Source organism: Symphalangus syndactylus, chromosome 11, assembly GCF_028878055.3.
Source record: "Symphalangus syndactylus isolate Jambi chromosome 11, NHGRI_mSymSyn1-v2.1_pri, whole genome shotgun sequence".
Lineage (NCBI taxonomy): Eukaryota > Metazoa > Chordata > Mammalia > Primates > Hylobatidae > Symphalangus > Symphalangus syndactylus.
In genome coordinates, this window is record NC_072433.2 from 103497884 (window position 1) to 103515605 (window position 17722).

The 17722-nt window shown below is 44.2% G+C and overlaps 1 protein-coding gene and 1 pseudogene across 3 annotated transcripts in view; both read right to left on the reverse strand.

The window, feature by feature from the left end:
* Positions 1–12459: 12459 nt before the first annotated feature.
* Positions 12460–14040, reverse strand: LOC129493042 (uncharacterized; annotated as a pseudogene).
* Positions 12460–17722, reverse strand: part of SEMA6A (semaphorin 6A) — a 132827-nt gene continuing 127564 nt past the window's right edge. For 2 of the 3 annotated variants that reach the window (XM_055298695.2, XM_055298696.2), the window contains one exon: positions 12460–16719. In XM_055298695.2, coding sequence (XP_055154670.1) covers positions 15521–16719 — 1199 coding nt within the window. In that variant the 3' untranslated portion in view covers positions 12460–15520. The remainder of the gene's footprint in view (positions 16720–17722) is intronic. The other variant, XM_055298697.2, reaches the window with a different exon arrangement.

The following is a 17722-nucleotide window of genomic DNA, read 5'->3' on the forward strand; positions in this document are numbered from 1 at the left end:
GTTCCAAACTTCTTTAAACCAACACTTTGCTTTTCATCTTAAATTTTTGAATAAGTGAAACTGAAGCTTTGACGCCTTATTTATTTTAAAATCAAATTTAACTCCTTCCCACACAGCCCAGATGTTCCTTCACTTTTCCTATTTTGATTTTCGCTTGACACGAGTAATGAATGGTGGAAATCAAGGCCCATAGAGTTGTCACTGCAGACAACCTTGTGCCCCTTAACATGTTCCTGACCTGCAGGTTCTCCCAACACTTCATCCTAAGCTTCTCTGCCACCTTCAGCCCCTGATGGTCTTGCATCTGAACTTGGGAAATGTGTTAGTTTGCTAATTCGGGCATGATTCTGTCAGCCTGCATATGCTGGCACATCAGAGACGGGTGAAGAGCCAAAGTATAAATAAAGCTAAAATAAACGGTATTTGAAGACCTTGAAACAGATTAATTTAGACATGGTTTGAAAAAGAGTGGGCTGGCTTTCTTCCTCTTAATTTTTTTGTTGGGATTTGGGGATATTTTTCATGGTAGAGCAAAATGTTCAAATTCTATTTCTTTAATTTCTTATTTCAAATTGTACCAAAGACTAATGAAGGCGCAACTTGGCTCAAATTTTCCTTTGTGTAGGGTGGGCACTCAATTAACAAGAGGACACTCAGGCTGCTGGGTACAAGAGAGTTTGTTCAACTTTCTAGGCTTCCACTGCAAGGAGAGGAAGAAGCAGATATTAAACACTGTTCAAAAAAATTAAATAAGTAAAGAGGAGCCCCGGTCCTTGAACTACCTCTAAGAGATATCGTATTACATTTTTTCAGTGTTTCCTAGGAAACCAGCTCAGGGTAAAAATGTATTCTTTGTCTTCTGCTCTTTGCAAAATTGTTTGAACCATCATATCTCATAAAAGGTTGCTTCACAGGCAATTTGAACAGCATTAAAAAAAAGCTTAATCTGCAGTTTGCTGCACGAATGAAGGCGATACACCTTTATCAGAGGCTGAATGCTTCAGATTATATTTGCTGAGAACGGATAAGATTGTGCCGTTATTTCTGAAGCATCTGTGAAATCAAATCTTGTTGTCTTTTTCTCCTCCAAATCGTGAGTCTTCTGCCCCCAACAAACCCAAGTTGCATTTAAAAAAACTCCTAAAATAGTTTTAGAAGATTCTTATCAGCACTTACACAGCAGAGCATTAATGAAGAGAGAAATAAACACCTCTCCGTCTCTCGCGCTGTCTCTCTCTCTCAGGCTTGTACTCACCCAAGATCTCTATGCATGTGCTTAGTCTCCAGAGCTGATGTGCTTGTGTGTCCCTAGTGCCATCATCCAGGTCAGAATCCCTTGATGCCCACTCTGCTTTCTTGGGCTACCTCTGGTTTATATTCCACTTTCTTTATGTGTTCAGTTGTTATTGTGGTTTTGCAAATGACTGAGGTACTTGACTGTGTGCTGGGGTGGGGTTCTAGTAAGGGTCAAGGGTTTAGGGTATTAAAAGTTTAATGTTTTGTTTTAAACACTTCAAATGTCAGCTACTAACTATATCTTATATGTTAAAGCTCTTTGGAAAACAGAACGAGCATCTCTGCAGTATTGACGTGGTTGTGCACATATGGAATATCTGTGGGATTGGCTGCACGTTGTTATTGTGTATTGCTGGAAGAGTGTTGCTAAGGGATTAGTCGGACTCTCTTGTGTTATTAATCACATAGGCTCCTGCAGTGTTGCCTGTCTCTTGGTTTCTGATAGGCACTCTTTGTCACGTTAAAAGGATACCCTGTCCCACTTCACCTAATAAGACAAGATGATTAAAAGCACTGGCTATGGGGTCACCCAAATATATACCATGGGCCCACCAATTACTAACTCGGTGAGTATAGCAAAGTTCTTTAATTTCTCTGGCCTTCAGTTGCCTTATCTGCCAAAGGAAGTAACAAAAGGTACTTACCTAATAGTATTCTTGTGAGGATTAAATGATCTAATGTCCAGAGAACACGTAGCCCAGTTTCTGACACCTGGTGAGTGTGTAATTTATGTTACAACTATTAGGACAACTATGGTATTCACTAGTAGTAATTTTGTTTATGTGGTGCATGGATACTCAGCCTTCACTATGTTATGTCTATAATGATAACTCCATTTAGCAAATGATTTATTGTGCCCCTCAATTTACCAGGCTCAGTGTAGACTCTGGGCTTATGAAGGTAAAAAAGATGCAGTTCCTGCCCTTGATATGCTTATAGTCTAGTGGGGAAGAAAAGCTTTCCAATGCATTGTATATTAGAAACCTTTATGCACAGGGTGGTTTGGGAGAGGAGAGAAGAGCACAACACTGCCAGGGAGCTCAGGGAAGGCTTGGTGGAGGCAGGATGCCCAAACCAGCTAACAGGCATGTGCAGTGATTAATTACTATATATACATATATAGCACATATATATATACACATACACATATAGACATATATACACACACATATATATGCATATGTGTATATATACACACATATTTATATGCATATGTGTATATATACACACATATTTATATGCATATGTGTGTGTATATATATACACTTTCCCTTTTAAAAAATTAAAACAATTTAAAAAATTTTAATTGACAAAGATTAAATATGTTCAAGGTGTACAATGTGAAGATTTAATATACATATATATTGTGTAATAATTACATTAATCAAATTAATTAACACTTATCACCACCCATGCCGTACCTCAGATCCCCAAAACTTATCCGTCTTATAACTGAACATTTGTAGCCTTTGACCAACATCTCCCTACTTCCCCTACCCTGTCAGCTCCTGGCTACCATCATTCTACTGTCTACTTCTATGAGTTCAACTATTTTACAGTCTACATCTAAGTGAGATCATGCAGTATTTGACTTTCTGTGTCTGATTTATTTCACTTAGCATAATGTCCTGCGGGTTCACCCATGTTGTCGAAAGTGACAGGAGACCCTTCTTCTTTATGGCTGAATAACATTCAGTTGTATATATGTACCAGAATTTGTTTGTCCATTTATCCATTAATGGACACTTAGTTTGTATCCAAATCTTGGCTAGTGTGAATGTTGCCGCAATGAACACGGGGGTGCAGGTAGTGCTTCATCATATTGATTTCATTTCCTTTGAATATATGCCCAGAAGTGAGATTGCTGGATCATATGGTAGTTCTATTTTTAATTTTTTTGAGGAAGCTCCATACAGTTTTCCATAATGGCTATACTAATTTACAGTTCCACCAACAGTGTACAAGGGGTCCCTTTTTCGCACCCTTGCCAACACTTGTTATATCTTGTCTTTTTCATAATAGCCATCTTAACAGGTGGGAGGTGATCTATCATTGTGGTTTCAACTTGCATTTCTCTGATCATTAGTGATGTTTAGCAGTGTTTAATAAAACTGTTGACCATTTGTATGTCTTCTTTGAAAAATGTCTACTTGTGTCCTTTGTCCAATTTTTAATCAGATTTTTTCTTTTGCTTATGAGTTTTGTGAATTCCTTGTATATTTCGGATATTAATCCCTTTTCGGTATATGGCTTGCAAATATTTTCTCCCATTCCTTAGACTGCCTTTTCATTGTGCTGAGTGTTTCCTTTGCTGTGCAGAAGGTTTTTAGTTGTTAGTTTTATGTAGTCACACTTGTCTATTTTTGCTTTTGTTGCCTGGCCTCTTTACTTCTCTTTTCTTTTCTTTTCTTTTCTTCTCTTGCCTTCTCTTCTCTTCTCTTTTCTTTTCTTTTTCTTTTTTTTTTTTTTTTTTTTTTTTTGACAGGGTTTCACTTTGTCACCCAGGCTGGAGTGCAGAGGTGTGATCTCGGCTCACTGCAATCTCCGCCTCTCAGGTTAAAGTGATTCTCCTGCCTCAGCCACCTGAGTAGCTAGAATTGCAGCTGTGCACCACTACATCAGGCTAAGTTATTATATTTTCAGTAGAGATGGGGTTTCACTGTGTTGGCCAGGCTGGTCTTGAACTCCTGGCCTCATATGATCCACCTGCCTTGGGTGGATCCCAAAGTGCTGGAATTACAAGCGTAAGCCACCACACCTGACCCATGCTGTTACTTTCTTATCAGAAAAAGCATTGACAAACCAATGTCAAGGAACGTTTTCCCTATGTTTTCTTCTAGGAGTTTTACAGTTTCAAATCTTACATTTAAGTCTTTCATCTCCCTTGTTTACAAAAATAATGCACACTCCTGAATTTCAGAAGGGCACAAGGCCCTGAAGTCTGCATTTTCCAGCCTCCATTGCTGCTCATTGTGGCCCTGGGATTATGTTCCTGCCCATGGGGTGTGAGCTAACTGCTCCAGGCAACCACTGGGGTTACCCCTTAAAAATGACTCAGCATGCTCTGGCACCCACTCTCTCTTTGGCCTTCCTATTGACTAGGAAATTGGCACAATTAGAAGAGCTGCTTGAACCTGAAATGGAAGCTACTCGCTGAAGACTAAAGAGCTGTCCCACAGTCCTGGACCATGGGCTTCTGGGCTGCTACATGAGAGTGAAATCAATTTCTATCTTTTTTTTTTCAGCCTCCGCATTCTGGGATTACAATTTAGAAGTCTGTACTTTAATAGAGTATGGTCTCTTGCAATGAATTAGAAATTGGGACATATGTCTTGTACCCCTAGATCTGCCACAAATGAGCAGTGTGCATCTGAGCAACCTCTTATGTCTTGGTTGATTCTTCTTTAAGAGGTGGGTGTTGAACTAGATCTTTCAGCACCATGAGAAGTATGATAATGACCATCACATATTTGGTATAATGCTTTATAGTTGAAATAAGGTAGAGCTTTTTCCTTGTAAAGAATGTTACAAACTCTTGGGACAAGAGACAGGGATAAGTTTAGGACTGAGTAACTGCTGCTTCTATCCAGACCATCTGTAGCTCAGAATGGAAACACCTGGAGCCTGGACAGGGCCGTACCACAGATGTGCTTAGGGAAAATGGCTGTGAGTGTACCAGTTCAAAGAGCATGGCACCAAAGTAGACAGGCGAGCCAAGGCCACCAGGTGTCATGTACTCACGTCCATGAGTGTAAGCCTCATGGACCAAATGCAGGGAGTGTTTACAATTGTGCTTCCTGCAGTGCACCGTGGGCCTCATTCTCTAGGCCTCAATGTCCTGGCTGGAGGCGAGAGTTTGGGCTGAGCAGTCAGGAAGAGCACCAGGTGGTAAAGGGAGGCAAAAGTCAGTGAGAATGAGGTAGGAGGGGGAGCTCCACTCCAGAGGCCGGGGCTTGGCATGGGACCAGATTGATGACTAGCTAAAAGAGAGCCTAAGCAGAAGCAGCTTTCAATCAGACACACCCACCAGTGGCCACATCGATTTGTCATTGCCATGGCAACACCTAGAGTGACCGCCCCTTTCCATGGCAATGAACCAATGACCCCAAAGTTACTACCTCTGCCCTAGAAATTTCTGCATAAACCACCCCTTAATCTGCATGCAATTACAAGTGGGTATAAATATGACTGGAAACCCCTGAGCTGCTACCCTCTGCCTAAGGTGTAGCCCTGCACTGCAGGAGCAGTCATGGAGCTGTAACACTGCCTCTTCAATCAAGCTGCTTCTTCCTCTGGCTTGCCCTTGAATTCTTTCCGGGGCAAAGCCAAGAACCCTCATGGGCTAAGCTCCACTTTTGGCTCGCCTGCCCTGTATCAAGAGCATAACCAGTTCTCCCTGGACTCTTCATCTGGGAATGGACAAGGAAGACAGCATTGCAGTGTGTGGAGCCCCCCCAGGCCTTGATGTGGGCGTCACATGGCTGAGATGGCTTCATCTGTGAAAAGGAGCCAGAATTCTTTATCAGGCTAGGCAGGGCTTTTGTTTAACTGGTCCCTCTGGCTGCTTTTGTTGACAGATAAGGAGTATTTACGGAAGAGAAAAAAGACATTTTCATTATCAGCAGGATGAGAACTCAAAGTCATTTAATTTGAAGATTTAGAGGGCTGGGATCTCATTTTGTACACCACATTGGAGAAGACGGGCATATCCCGTTGGAGAAGAAGTGGAACGTTCACCTCATTTGACTTTTACACACTCCTGTGAGGTAGGCAGGGCAGCCATCATGAAGTCTATTGCACAGATGAGGAAAATGAGGTGCCAAGAATTTGAATGACTGCCTCAAATGATGACCCACAAATGGTGAGGCCAGCTCAGACTAGAACCCAGGCCCACGAGACTCATGACGTGATGCGTTTTCTTCTAAGCTACTTTGCCTTGTGGGAAGGGAAAACTCCAAGCTGCCAAATTAAGAATCACTGTCCCTAAGGGCTTTAGGGGCTGGCCTTTGTGGGGCTGGTCTTGGAGTACCTTGACCTCACAACACACCTTCCCCGAGCCGCACTCATCCCTGAGCCCAAATCTGTCTGCTGCTCTGCCTAGGTAATTAGAGAGGATTGTTTTAGGTCACCCTTTCCTGAAGACAAAACAATCCCTTTGGTTTCTCGATTAGAAAGCCCAACAGATTGAGTGACAAGGAAAAGTTTTTGATCTTGCTGTTACAGTCACCTAATTAAAATGAGATGCAGATGCTCCAACACCTAGTAATTTTCACCTCACTTACTTTGGCTTCAATTACAGCCCTTCCCTACTGACTTACACTGTTTAAATTACAAAGTTAGAAGGAAATATGACTATTTACCTGTTTCTATTCATACATATAAGTCTAACACATTATCTTTTCTCCCCAAGCATGAAATGTGATCACAGGCCTTCTCGGAAATATGACTATTTACATGTTTCTATTCATACATATAAGTCTAACACATTATCTTTTCTCCCCAAGCATGTAATGTGATCACAGGCCTTCTCTTCACCCTGGAAATGAGGGGAATAAATCTTTGGTTCTTAAATAAAATTAAACACAAATAAGAATTCAAATCAGCCAACACCTACGTCAGTCTTCAAGAGACAACTTTGTTTCACACAACGCACACACACACACACACACACACCACTTTGGAATATATAATTTCCTTTCCAAAGTTGACTGGCTATGGACTCTGCCCTTCTGATCAGGGAAAGTTAATTGTTTCCAGAGTAGTTACCTTTGTTGAGTACATAATTAAGTAATCATTGCAAGGCAGTTGGAATTACATATATATTTTATACCAGTGCTGCCATAGTTGATTGCAACCAAGCCTCCCTATTCACTAAAAAGTACATTTGTGTTCTCAGAAAAGGCTTTGTTTACTACGAACAGGGCTTCAATTGTCTCACAAACAAACAGCAACAAGCAAACACAAAGAGAACAGCGGGGGTTCTAAGAAGAATGCCCATTTTCTCCTCCCTCTGAGTGGAATCTATCTGAGGTCATCTGTCAGAGGGGTTAGTGGAAGATGCTGGCTTATTCAGAGTGCTGTAGCATAGGTCTGTGTGATGACCGGCAAGGGACTGCTGCCCCGAGGGCAGGAGGAAGGCTGGGCACCTACATCCGAGAAGATGGTGCTGCTTCTCTTGCACCATGTGCACTTACAGCTCACTAACTCAAGGAAGGCTTGTCTGTGGCAGTAGCAATGTGGAATGAGGGGTAGCAACATGGAGGAGGAAGACGGGTTCCTAAGTAGAGCTGAGCTCTGCCTTCTGTCTCCTACTGGAAGATTTTTCTAGGCACTCAACCAAATCATTCAATCGTCGATATCAGGGGTAAAGTCAGATGGTTGCTTTGGTACCCGTTGTGCCAAAGTGACCATGGAGCTGAAGTGAAATGACAGCAGTGGATATTTCTTACATGCCTCTTACTTTCAAACTCACTTTACCTCCATGTTCTGTGATGGGGAGGCTGGACAAGTTCTTCACCCTTCTGGGTACAGGGCATTGCTTCTTCTCTGCTTCTGATTAATCCTGGGTCCTTACAAGCTTCTTAAAAGTTTTTTTGTGATCTCTGTGGCCTGGGCAGGATGAAGCAGCTACAAAAGCTGAGGCTTTCATCCTTTTTCTTTCACCGAGGCAGTTGGTGTTGCAGCCCGTAACGTGGCAGGGTGCGCCCCCAGAAGGGAGGTCCTGACTTAGGCTCCAGCTCCCTCTTTTTAGGCTCCAGCTCCCTCTTTTCCTGCTTTGTTGACAGTTCCTAATAACACTGCTGGCATCAGGGCTCTGCAGACGCAGGAAGGAAGAGATGTGTTCTTTAACGATGGAAAAACATTAGAGCACAATGCCCTCAAAATAGAATGTGTGTGCCTAGCCTTTATTTTGGGGACTTTATTGTTGTAAGGGTCTCTCCTGGGAAATGCTGTAGGAGACTTTTCCCCTTCAGTCAAGCGGAGTAATTGTGTAACCTAAGGTGTCCCCAAGAGAGCTGAGGAGGGTGATGTCAACACACAGGTTTTTGAAATATGACTACATTATTATGTTGATCAGTGCTCAATAGATCCCTTCTCTCTAAACTCCCGTTTCTTTGAAGTGGGGACAATCATATATATGCTGCCCACCCCACTAGGCTGTTATTAAGATTAAGCAATATAATGGACAAGATTATATCTGCAAGCTGTAAAGTGCTACAAATGCAAAATGTCATTGTTGTTGACAATCGGAAGACCTGCCCCCCTCTAGGGGGTGGGGGGTACCCTTCCACTTTTCATTTTTTATTAAATAAACCTTAGCCATATTACTGAAATTCACACTTCTGCTTTGACATGGGACTAGATGTGCAAAATGTTCAGTATTCATGCCAGAGAACTGATACGAAGTTTTGCTAAGAGCAGCCTACTTTCTCAGCACCCCATAATGTGTGTGGTAAGGACAGTTGTCGTGATGCACAGGAAAGAAGAAAGTGGTTGGCTCATGAAATGGTTTTTCATCATCTTTCTCATTCTGGGAAACTCCTAGGAATCTGCATGAGTTTCTTTCCTGTTAGTGTCCTGGCATTTGATATTTTATCCAATGTCACCCTCATCTGTTTTTTTTTTTTTTTCCTCTTGAAATCCATCAGTGAAAAGTGCTTCTGATTTCATGGTTACCAACTTTCCCCCTTCATTAGCTTCCCCTTATTTGGACCATTATTGCAGCCCGTTAGCAGGACGGATGACTTGCTTTGGGAATGACGTTAATGCTTCTCAAGAGAGTCTTTTATCTGAAGGTGATTAGGAAGAATGAAAAAGTTGTTAGCTGCCTCAGTCAGTGCCAGTGGGCTGGCAGGGACCTGTGTCTCATCTCCTCTGCAAACGTCCTGGGTCCCATTTCTTAAACCATAGTTTATAACACTCACCTTTGACCAGAAAGTGCTTAGGTGGAACCCATGTTTTACCAGAGAAAGGGTAGAAAGCCCTCCCAAAAGGACCACTTGGTCAGTAGACATGGGTTCCAACCTCTGTGATATTTTTGATACTAGACACCAAGAGGAAAAAGCCCCATGACATTTGTGCATGCATATGTGTGCATGGATGTGTTCGCAGAGGGGAATGGGAAACCCCCCACCATTCAGCTGCCTCTCTTGATTTGCTCAAATTTCATTTCCATTTGCTAGAGGGACATCTGCACATTTCTCTGCCAGCCGCATTTAATGCACATCAGTTCAGCCCTAACCCTCTGCAGAGGTCAACCGTCCCCTAACTCCAGACATCCCCGGGGGGGTTAGAGTGAGGGATACACAATACTCTAAATAGAATATTGAAGATCCCCATCTGTCTGGCAGTCCCAATCAATAAATGTGAGCCCTTCCTTCCCACTTCTGTACAAGAGACACGTCATCACCTGGTTTTAAGATAAGGGAAAGATGTGGGTTTCTAAGGGTTACTGAGTCGGAGCACCCAGCTGTCACAGGGCTGAGCCAGGAAAAGGATTATGCTTTTAATCATGTTATTTTGTTACTAAAGCATTCTTTTAAATTCCCCTCACCACTTCCCCTCAAGCAAAATGCCAGTGTCTGAAATTAGAGGTGCTTTTCTGACACTTTTACTTGCTGAATGACTTTTTGTTGAAAGAGCTTTTGTTCAGGCAGTAAAACCTAGGCGCTGGGGTCCAGGAGCGTCTTATTTGGCTTCTGCCAAATTACAAGGCTGAACAATGAGACCAGTTTGTGTTTATCTGACATGGCCCTTAAGGAAAACGTTCGGGTCCAAGATGTCATCTCTGATCCCATGAAACACCTAGCCTGGTAGCTGCATCAGGACAGCCACTGCTTTGGAGAAACAGTCTAAAAACACTGCAGAAACCTTCAACCTTGTAACAATCAAGCTAGCAAGCAAACACAATAAAAAATCAGGGTTGTCTAAGGCAGTTTTTGTGTCTAAGCAGGGACATCCCGGGCGCCCCAGCTAAAATACCAGCTACACCTGTTCAGCCTCTTTGACCTCTTCAGCAGCCCAGAAGAAAGCTGACTGCAGCGAAAGCCACCAGATCAAGTATCAGTTTGCACTGCAGGGACTGTATGCTTCAAGCCCATGTGATCCAAGCTTTTTTCCAACCTCATGCCTCGGCCCAAATGAGGGGATCTAGGAAGCCCAGCTGGTGAAGGGTGGGTGTGTATGAAGGGCTTCCTGTGAGAAAGGATGACTGAGAAAGATGGGGATGCTATCTAGATGGGTGACCAGGATCAAGTCTTTCTAGCTGGTATTGCTTTACTGATCTGAATGAATTGGGGAAAGAGACCATGAATTTGTCTTCAGAATAGCTGCTCTACCACTAGTTTTGGAGCATGAGCAAATCCTTTCACTCAGTGGACCTCAGCTTCCCCCAGTTTTGTTTTTTTTTTGTTTTTTTTTTTTTATTGAGATGGAGTCTTGCTCTATCGCCAGGCTGGAGTGCAGTGGCACGATCTTGGCTCACTGCAACCTCCGCCTGCACGGTTCAAGCGACTCCCCTGCCTCAGTCTCCTGAGTAGCTGGGACTACAGGCACACGTTACCACGCCTGGCTAATTTTTTGCATTTTAGTGGAGGCGGGGTTTCACCATGTTGGCCAGAATGGTCTCCATCTCCTGACCTTATGATCCGCCCACCTCAGCCTCGCAAAGCTTCCCCCATTTTTAAAATGAAAGGGTCACGCTAGATGTTGGCCATTCTGTCAGTTCTAGATAAGACATTTGGGTATAACCGGGCAGGGCTAACCTGTCAATTACATACAGTGGAAGTTCTTTCTGGCGAAAAGGACTCAGCTCTGTGATTGTTCCTTTTTGCATCTGAAATTGGATGTGTGGTTTTCACTTGTGTTGCTCTTACCCACTTGGCATGCCATCTGGCACACTGCCCAGCTGGCCTGCAGTCCCTCTCTAGGCCAATTCACTTCCCAAATTATGGCCAGGTAGCTTTCACAAGCACAAACGCTGTCTGTTGTTTTATTTACTCCTAAGCAAGGGAGCAATCCATTGCTTCAGCTAAAATCCTGGCATATGGGAAACAGGTCCCTCCTGGCCTGTCTCCAACCCCCCTTTCCCAGACTTGCCCTGGCAAGCTCTCTCAGAGACCCTGCACAAGGCCTGCTGAACCTTTTGTTTCCCAAAGAGCACACTTGGTGCCTTTGCAAAGGATGTCCCCTCTGCCTGGGCTAGTTGTTCAGAGAACTCGTTCTTTAAGAACCAGCACAAATATTGTGACCCTAACCTCTAGGGAGCTTCATCAGTACTTTGTTCTTACCTCCAAATGGCCATGTCAGTCTCTTTGCAAATGAGGAGGTAGAAACTACACTCTAGTCAACTTTGTGCCTAACACAGCCAGGCGCTATGGATGCAATTCAAGAAACACAATTGGAGATGGCAATCTAAAGGTTACTGGGCCACTATAGGTATGAACTGAGGCCTCAACCTGCAGCTTCCCGCACTCAACTGACTTAAAGCATCAAAAAAAAAAAAAAAAAAAAAAATTCAGAGGGTCAAAAGTAAACTACTGTGGCTGACGACTTATTTAAATAATTGTTTTAAAAACACCCCTAGAGGAAAACCTGATCTAGGCATTTCATAATGCTCTTTTGCAAAAGAAAAATCAAGGGCTGTGTCCCAATATATCTCCAACCGTGTCTGCTGGGTTACAAAAGATAAATGGTAACAAGGAGTAAAATCCAGCCCCCTCCACCTTATTAATATATAAAAAGACTGAAGTAACATCTGTGCAAGGATCTAATTTTAGTGGACCCTACATACTAAAATCCTAGCCTTGATCTCTTAAACTATCAAGCCTAGCATAAATGTTTGATGATGAACAAGCCCATAAAAAGAAAATGCATAAAATGAATAGAAGGAGCCAATGCGTGCTCTGCCTTTTAATTACCTGTGGCTTCTGCTAAAATCCTGCTCCAGGCTGGGTTTGAGCAGAGAAACACGTCAATAATTTGGGTGGGGGTGGCTGGGTGTGGACACTGCAAACAAATACATCAAACTGTACAGTTATGTATGCTTTGGAAGCCAGATAGAAACAGAGGAAAGAGTAGAATCATACCCCCAAAGGGTGGTGAGGAGAGCAGCTTAAAAAGGAAAAATTAAGAGATAAATAAAAGCATTCAGGACACAAAAGATAATGTAGAACAGTCAGGTTTTATTACTTTTAAGTAATAAAGAGCCTTTTCCTTGCTTTTTTTCTTTTTTCCCTTTTTTTCTTTTCTTTTTTTTTTTTTTTTTACAACATACATTAAGTCGTGAATCAGATGTTAGGGGATGTGGAGATGGAAGGAAAATCGGTGACATCACAATATTTTTACAACTTTACAACAAATATAAATCTGAGTTTGTTGCATCTACCAGTGTCTAGCAAGGGTGGAAAGCAAAGGCACACTCGGGTTTATGGACCCTCCCCCCACACACAGTGGGGAAAAAAAAATGGGGAGAAATACTTAAATGCAGAAGACCAGCTCAATACATGTGGGTATTTTAGGGTTAACACCAGAAGTGATGGGTTGTGGGGGTCTAGGAAAGTGGATAGAAGTTTTGACACAGGTCTCCTTAACAGCTGAGGCAGTGATGCCTACAAACACTGGACAAGACAGCCGCTCACGTCAATGATGGGTGCTGCACTGCCAGTACTCTCAGGAGTCAAGCATGGGAAAGAAGGGGGCAGGGGGATACAGACCCATCGCCTTCCTAATTTCTGCATTTCTAGAGAAAATTCAAGGAAGAAAACAATATTTCAAGTTCTAGGAAATACTTCAGGGTTTCAGGAGACAGAGTTCACAGGATGTGAACATGGATTCCATTACAAAAGCCAAAAAAAAAAAAAGTAAAAACAACAACCACCACCTACCCCTAAACAACAGCAAAACCGTAATGGACTTTTGGAACAAAGGGCTCTCACCCACCCTCAGCTAAGTACTCAGGTCTGAAGGCAACCTCACTGATTATGGAGGCTCCAGTTTTTCACTATCCAACTCAAAACTGTCATTGTCAGTCTTTTTTTGAATTCTTTTTAAAGACAAAACTAAACCCAGAAGATCCAACTGGAAATAAAAACAAAGAGGCCACCAAATATACTGTTTTAAAAAACAACAACAACACTGCTCATGGTTTATAGTATGTGGACAGTTCCTTTGTTCGTGATAGAGTAAACTAAAGTCCCTTTTGTGTGCTTGAGCAAATGAAAACCAAGAGGAGAAAAACACACACCACCTCCCGTCCCCTAAAAACATAATAACAAAATAAAAAATAAAATAAAAAATCCTTTGCCCCAGTCAACGTTTTTGCAGCATCCATTGTGGTCGGCCTTGTACTTGGAGTTACTCGTTAATCACAGCAGGGACCAGCCCGCCTGCATCTATTTCCATGTCATTTCTTTGTGTGCACTGCACGTGTGTGCTGTGCACATGGCTTGAAGACTCCTCCCAGGTGTCTGCCCAACTGCGGACCGCCTGCTCTCTAACCAGTGGACACAGCAGAAAAGAGGAATGGGACGTTAGTCCCTTTTCTGCTAGCAAATAAGGATATCACCGTATTGAAATAATCTAAGGGAAGCAGGGAGCTCTTGAGGATGAAAGGGGATTTGCCACACCCACAACACTGGGGTCCATGCTTCGCAGCACAGCCAAAGGGTAGTTCGAGTCGGCACAACTAGAAGGCAGTGTGAATTGGAGGGTGTGGTGCTGCCCAGCGTTCTCAGGCTGTCGCATGACAACTATCACCACTGCATTCTTCCATCTGCTTGACTCCAATCTTCCAGAGGGCTGGAAGGGGGGCGGAGGGTGGGGAAGGGAGGGTTAAATAAATATCTGCACTTATTTCAAAAGGAGGAACAGTTGATCATAAAGACAGTTTACAAGTGTACACAACTTAAGGTGTAAGGCACAAATTTACATGTGGAAAACAGGCTATTCACAGATGTAACCCCACAAAGAACCCGTGTGATCAAATCATTAATTTATGCAAGGTAGCAGCCAGCATATTAGTTCACACCATTTGTGGATTTTGTTTGCTGTCTCACATGCAAGGTGAAATGAGATGGCGTATTGCAAGCTGGTGCCTTCACAGAAAGAACCATGGACAAAACCATGTTGGCACCAATGGGATATGATGTGCCGTTCTAAAAGCTTCTCTCCTGATTGCTTTAGAAATTAGGATCTGGAAGGACTTTAACATGAATTAGTTTTTTTGCATGTTTATAGGCCAGAGACCTGACCAGCAAATGAACTGATAGATTTAAATAAATATTCCCCTCTTAACTTTTTCCTTTAGCTACACAGACCAGACAGTCCAAACACAAAGCTCAGAATTCCAGCTCCAACTTATTTACTCAGTGAATTTATTGTAAAAATAAAGAAACTCAATTATTCCAGTTAATGGATTTCACGTTAAATAGTTTAACTTTCAATGGGCTTTCTGAAGAGCTGTTCATAGGATGATATTTGGAAGAGTCCTTTCCTTAAGGAAAAAAAGGGTGAACAATAAATAAAGAGTTACTTGCGTTAACGGTCACGTTATTTCATTAAAAGAGAGGAGGAGCAGAAATCTATGACATAGTTGCCCAACATGGCATTTATCTGCTGTAACAGAAAGCTGTAACACTGGCGGGCATTTCACAGTATTTGCGCATAGTAAACTTCTGCCATTGTTAAAGTCTGAGTTAGAATTATCAATGAATTCTTTTTTTTTTGTCTTTTTAAATTTTCTTGATGTTAAAAAATGTATTTGTGTTTTGCAGGTTGGAACGCAAACCCAGTGTGGCCACGTCCTGTGAAGTTATGGACAAAATATTTCAGTTTCTGTTCACCTCTGTGCGTGTGTGTGTATGTGTTGTGTGCATGTGTGTGTGGGGGGGGGGGGGGATGGGGTAGGTATGTGCTTTTGGCTCATGTTTGTGATGATAACTGAAGTCTTTCGTGGGTCCGACCTGTTGTAGGGTGTGGGGGAAAGTGAAGGAAGAGAATGAAGGTGAGTCCCCGCCGTTGCAAACCTTCACCAAACCACGTGGCCCAATTTTCGTGAGTACCCCTGTGTCCCAGAGAGGAGGACCCAAGCGTCCTCGGCTCGTCCTCGGCTCTGCCGCAGGCCTTCTTGGTCTGGTGGGTACTCGAGGCAGTTGAGAACCTTGCTGAGCTGAGCGGGCACCTCGCCTTGCCTGCTGGTTCGACACCTGACCCCCTCCCCCTGGGATTATGTACACGCATCATTGGGCTTCATGGATGTGGAAAGGGGAGCAAAGGAAGGTTTGGGGGGTACGTCCGGCTTTAGCGATGGTGTACGCTTCAGCCCCGACCTTGTCAGTGAGTTGTATGCGTTGAGGCTGGGCTGCCTAGAGACAGTCACGGCCTGGCCAGATGGCTGGGAGCTGTGCACCTGGATGGAGTCCACCCTCTGCGGGGCGGGAGGCGGGTTGTCTCCCCTGCCAAAGCTCTGGTTTCTGGAGAGGTGAGAGGAATTGGAGGAGTTAGTATTGTTTCTTTTGAGAGTGGTGGTCTGGTGGCTTCTCGTGAGCGAGTTCGTGGGGTAGTTCCTCTTATAGTCAACCCCGTAGGAAGAGGAGTGGTGCATTTCCAGCCGCTTGCTTAGACCGGTCTGAGACAGGGAGGCTCCCGGGGGGCCCAGGGAGGCCTCCCGCTGTGGAACTTTGGGGGGCAGGCTGTCCAGGTTCTCCACCAGGTTCACCCCATGGTTGGGACTCTTGCTGCTGAGATGTTCCTTGATGGTCTTATACTCCAGTGTGGCGGCCTGGTCCTCCAGCGCCATCTGGGCCACCTCGCTCATTTTGGGCTGGTCCACGTACTCATGTTGGTAGCCCTGCTGCGTGATGGGCAGGACCACCACGCTGGGGATGTGGCTGGGGGAGGCCCGCAGGGGCAGGTCTGTGGGAATCACAGGGGAGCCCATGGGGGGCATGTCCTTTGTGCAGGCATTGATGAGGTTCTGGTTCCTCTCCCACTCGCGGCTGCCGCGGCTGGGCTTCCGCTTCTGCTGCAGCGTTGGGGTGGACTCTGGGGTGGGAAGGGCGGTCAGGTCCAGGTGGTGCTGGTCTGCTTTAATGAGCATCTTGGCCGTGTTGCCGGGAGTGGCGAGCTTGCCGTTGTGCATGAGTGGCGTGAGGATGGCCTCCGGCTTTGGGTCTTTGGATTGAGTGTCCCCAAAGAGGCCGCTGAGCTTGGTGACGCTGCTCATGGAGCCCCGGCGCGAGTGGGTGAGCTCCTTCTCCTTGCGCTGCGCCACGGCCACGTCTTTGCGCCGGTGGTCACAGACGCAGTAGACGGTGATGCCCGAGAAGACGGCCCCCATGACGAAAGCCAGGATGACTGCAATGGCCAAGAGGGTGACGGGAACCAGCTGGTCGTGGCCTTTGAGGTAACTTTCCCGAATCACTCCTGCAATAGACATCGCATATGGTGTTAAGAAATGAAAGCACACCCCGAGGCTTGTTTTTGCTTGGCATTCACCTTGTTAATTAATAACAGTAATAAGTGACAATAGCACCTCTGCACAACTTGTCTTCCAAGCTCAGCTTGCCAAACATCAACTAATCCTCCCCAATCCCCTCGTGTGCAGTATGTAAATGGACTCCATTTGTAGCCTTCTTTGTTGTCTAAAAGAGTGCTGTTCAGGCCGGGCGCGGTGGCTCAGGCCTGTAATCCCAGCACTTTGGGAGGCTGAGGCGGGTGGATCACCGAGCTCAGGAGTTCAAGACCAGCGTGGCCAAGATGGTGAAACCCCTGTCTCTACTAAAAATACAAAAAAAAAAAAAAAAAAAAAAAAAAAGCAGTAGTCGGGCGTGGTGGCAGGTGCTTGTAATCCTAGGTACTCCGGAGGCTGAAATAGAGAATTGTTTGAACCTGGGAGGTGGAGGTTGCAGTGAGGGGAGATCCGGGCCACTGCACTCCAGCCTGGGTGACAGAGTGAGACTCCATTTCAAAAAAAGAAAGAAAGAAAAGTGCTGTTCACTCTCTCCAGTACCTGCACTTTCTACTCTGCTTCACTCAGGGGAATATGGGAAGTTTTGGCTTTCAAAAGTTATCTTTCTTTCCCTCTTTATGGCTTTTTAATCTTCCCCTCCTAGAATTGGGATAACCAAGCTATCCTGAGTCTGGAGGAAGAGGCAACAATTTAATGCATGTTAAATAAACAAATCACACACTCTAGGCTTCCAGTTGGGATCTTTTCCGATGACCTCCTCATGGCCACCGGAGCCTCTGTTGGGGGAAAAGCGTTTGCCTTTCAAGCAACTAGAGGAAAGAGAGTGTGTCATTTTTATTTACACTGAGAGAATATAGCTAAAGTTCACAGACTACGAATGTTTGTGCTGATTTTGCATCACCTCTCAAAAACAAAAAAAAACAGCGCAAACTCAATTTCAGGTAAATATGCTGAATA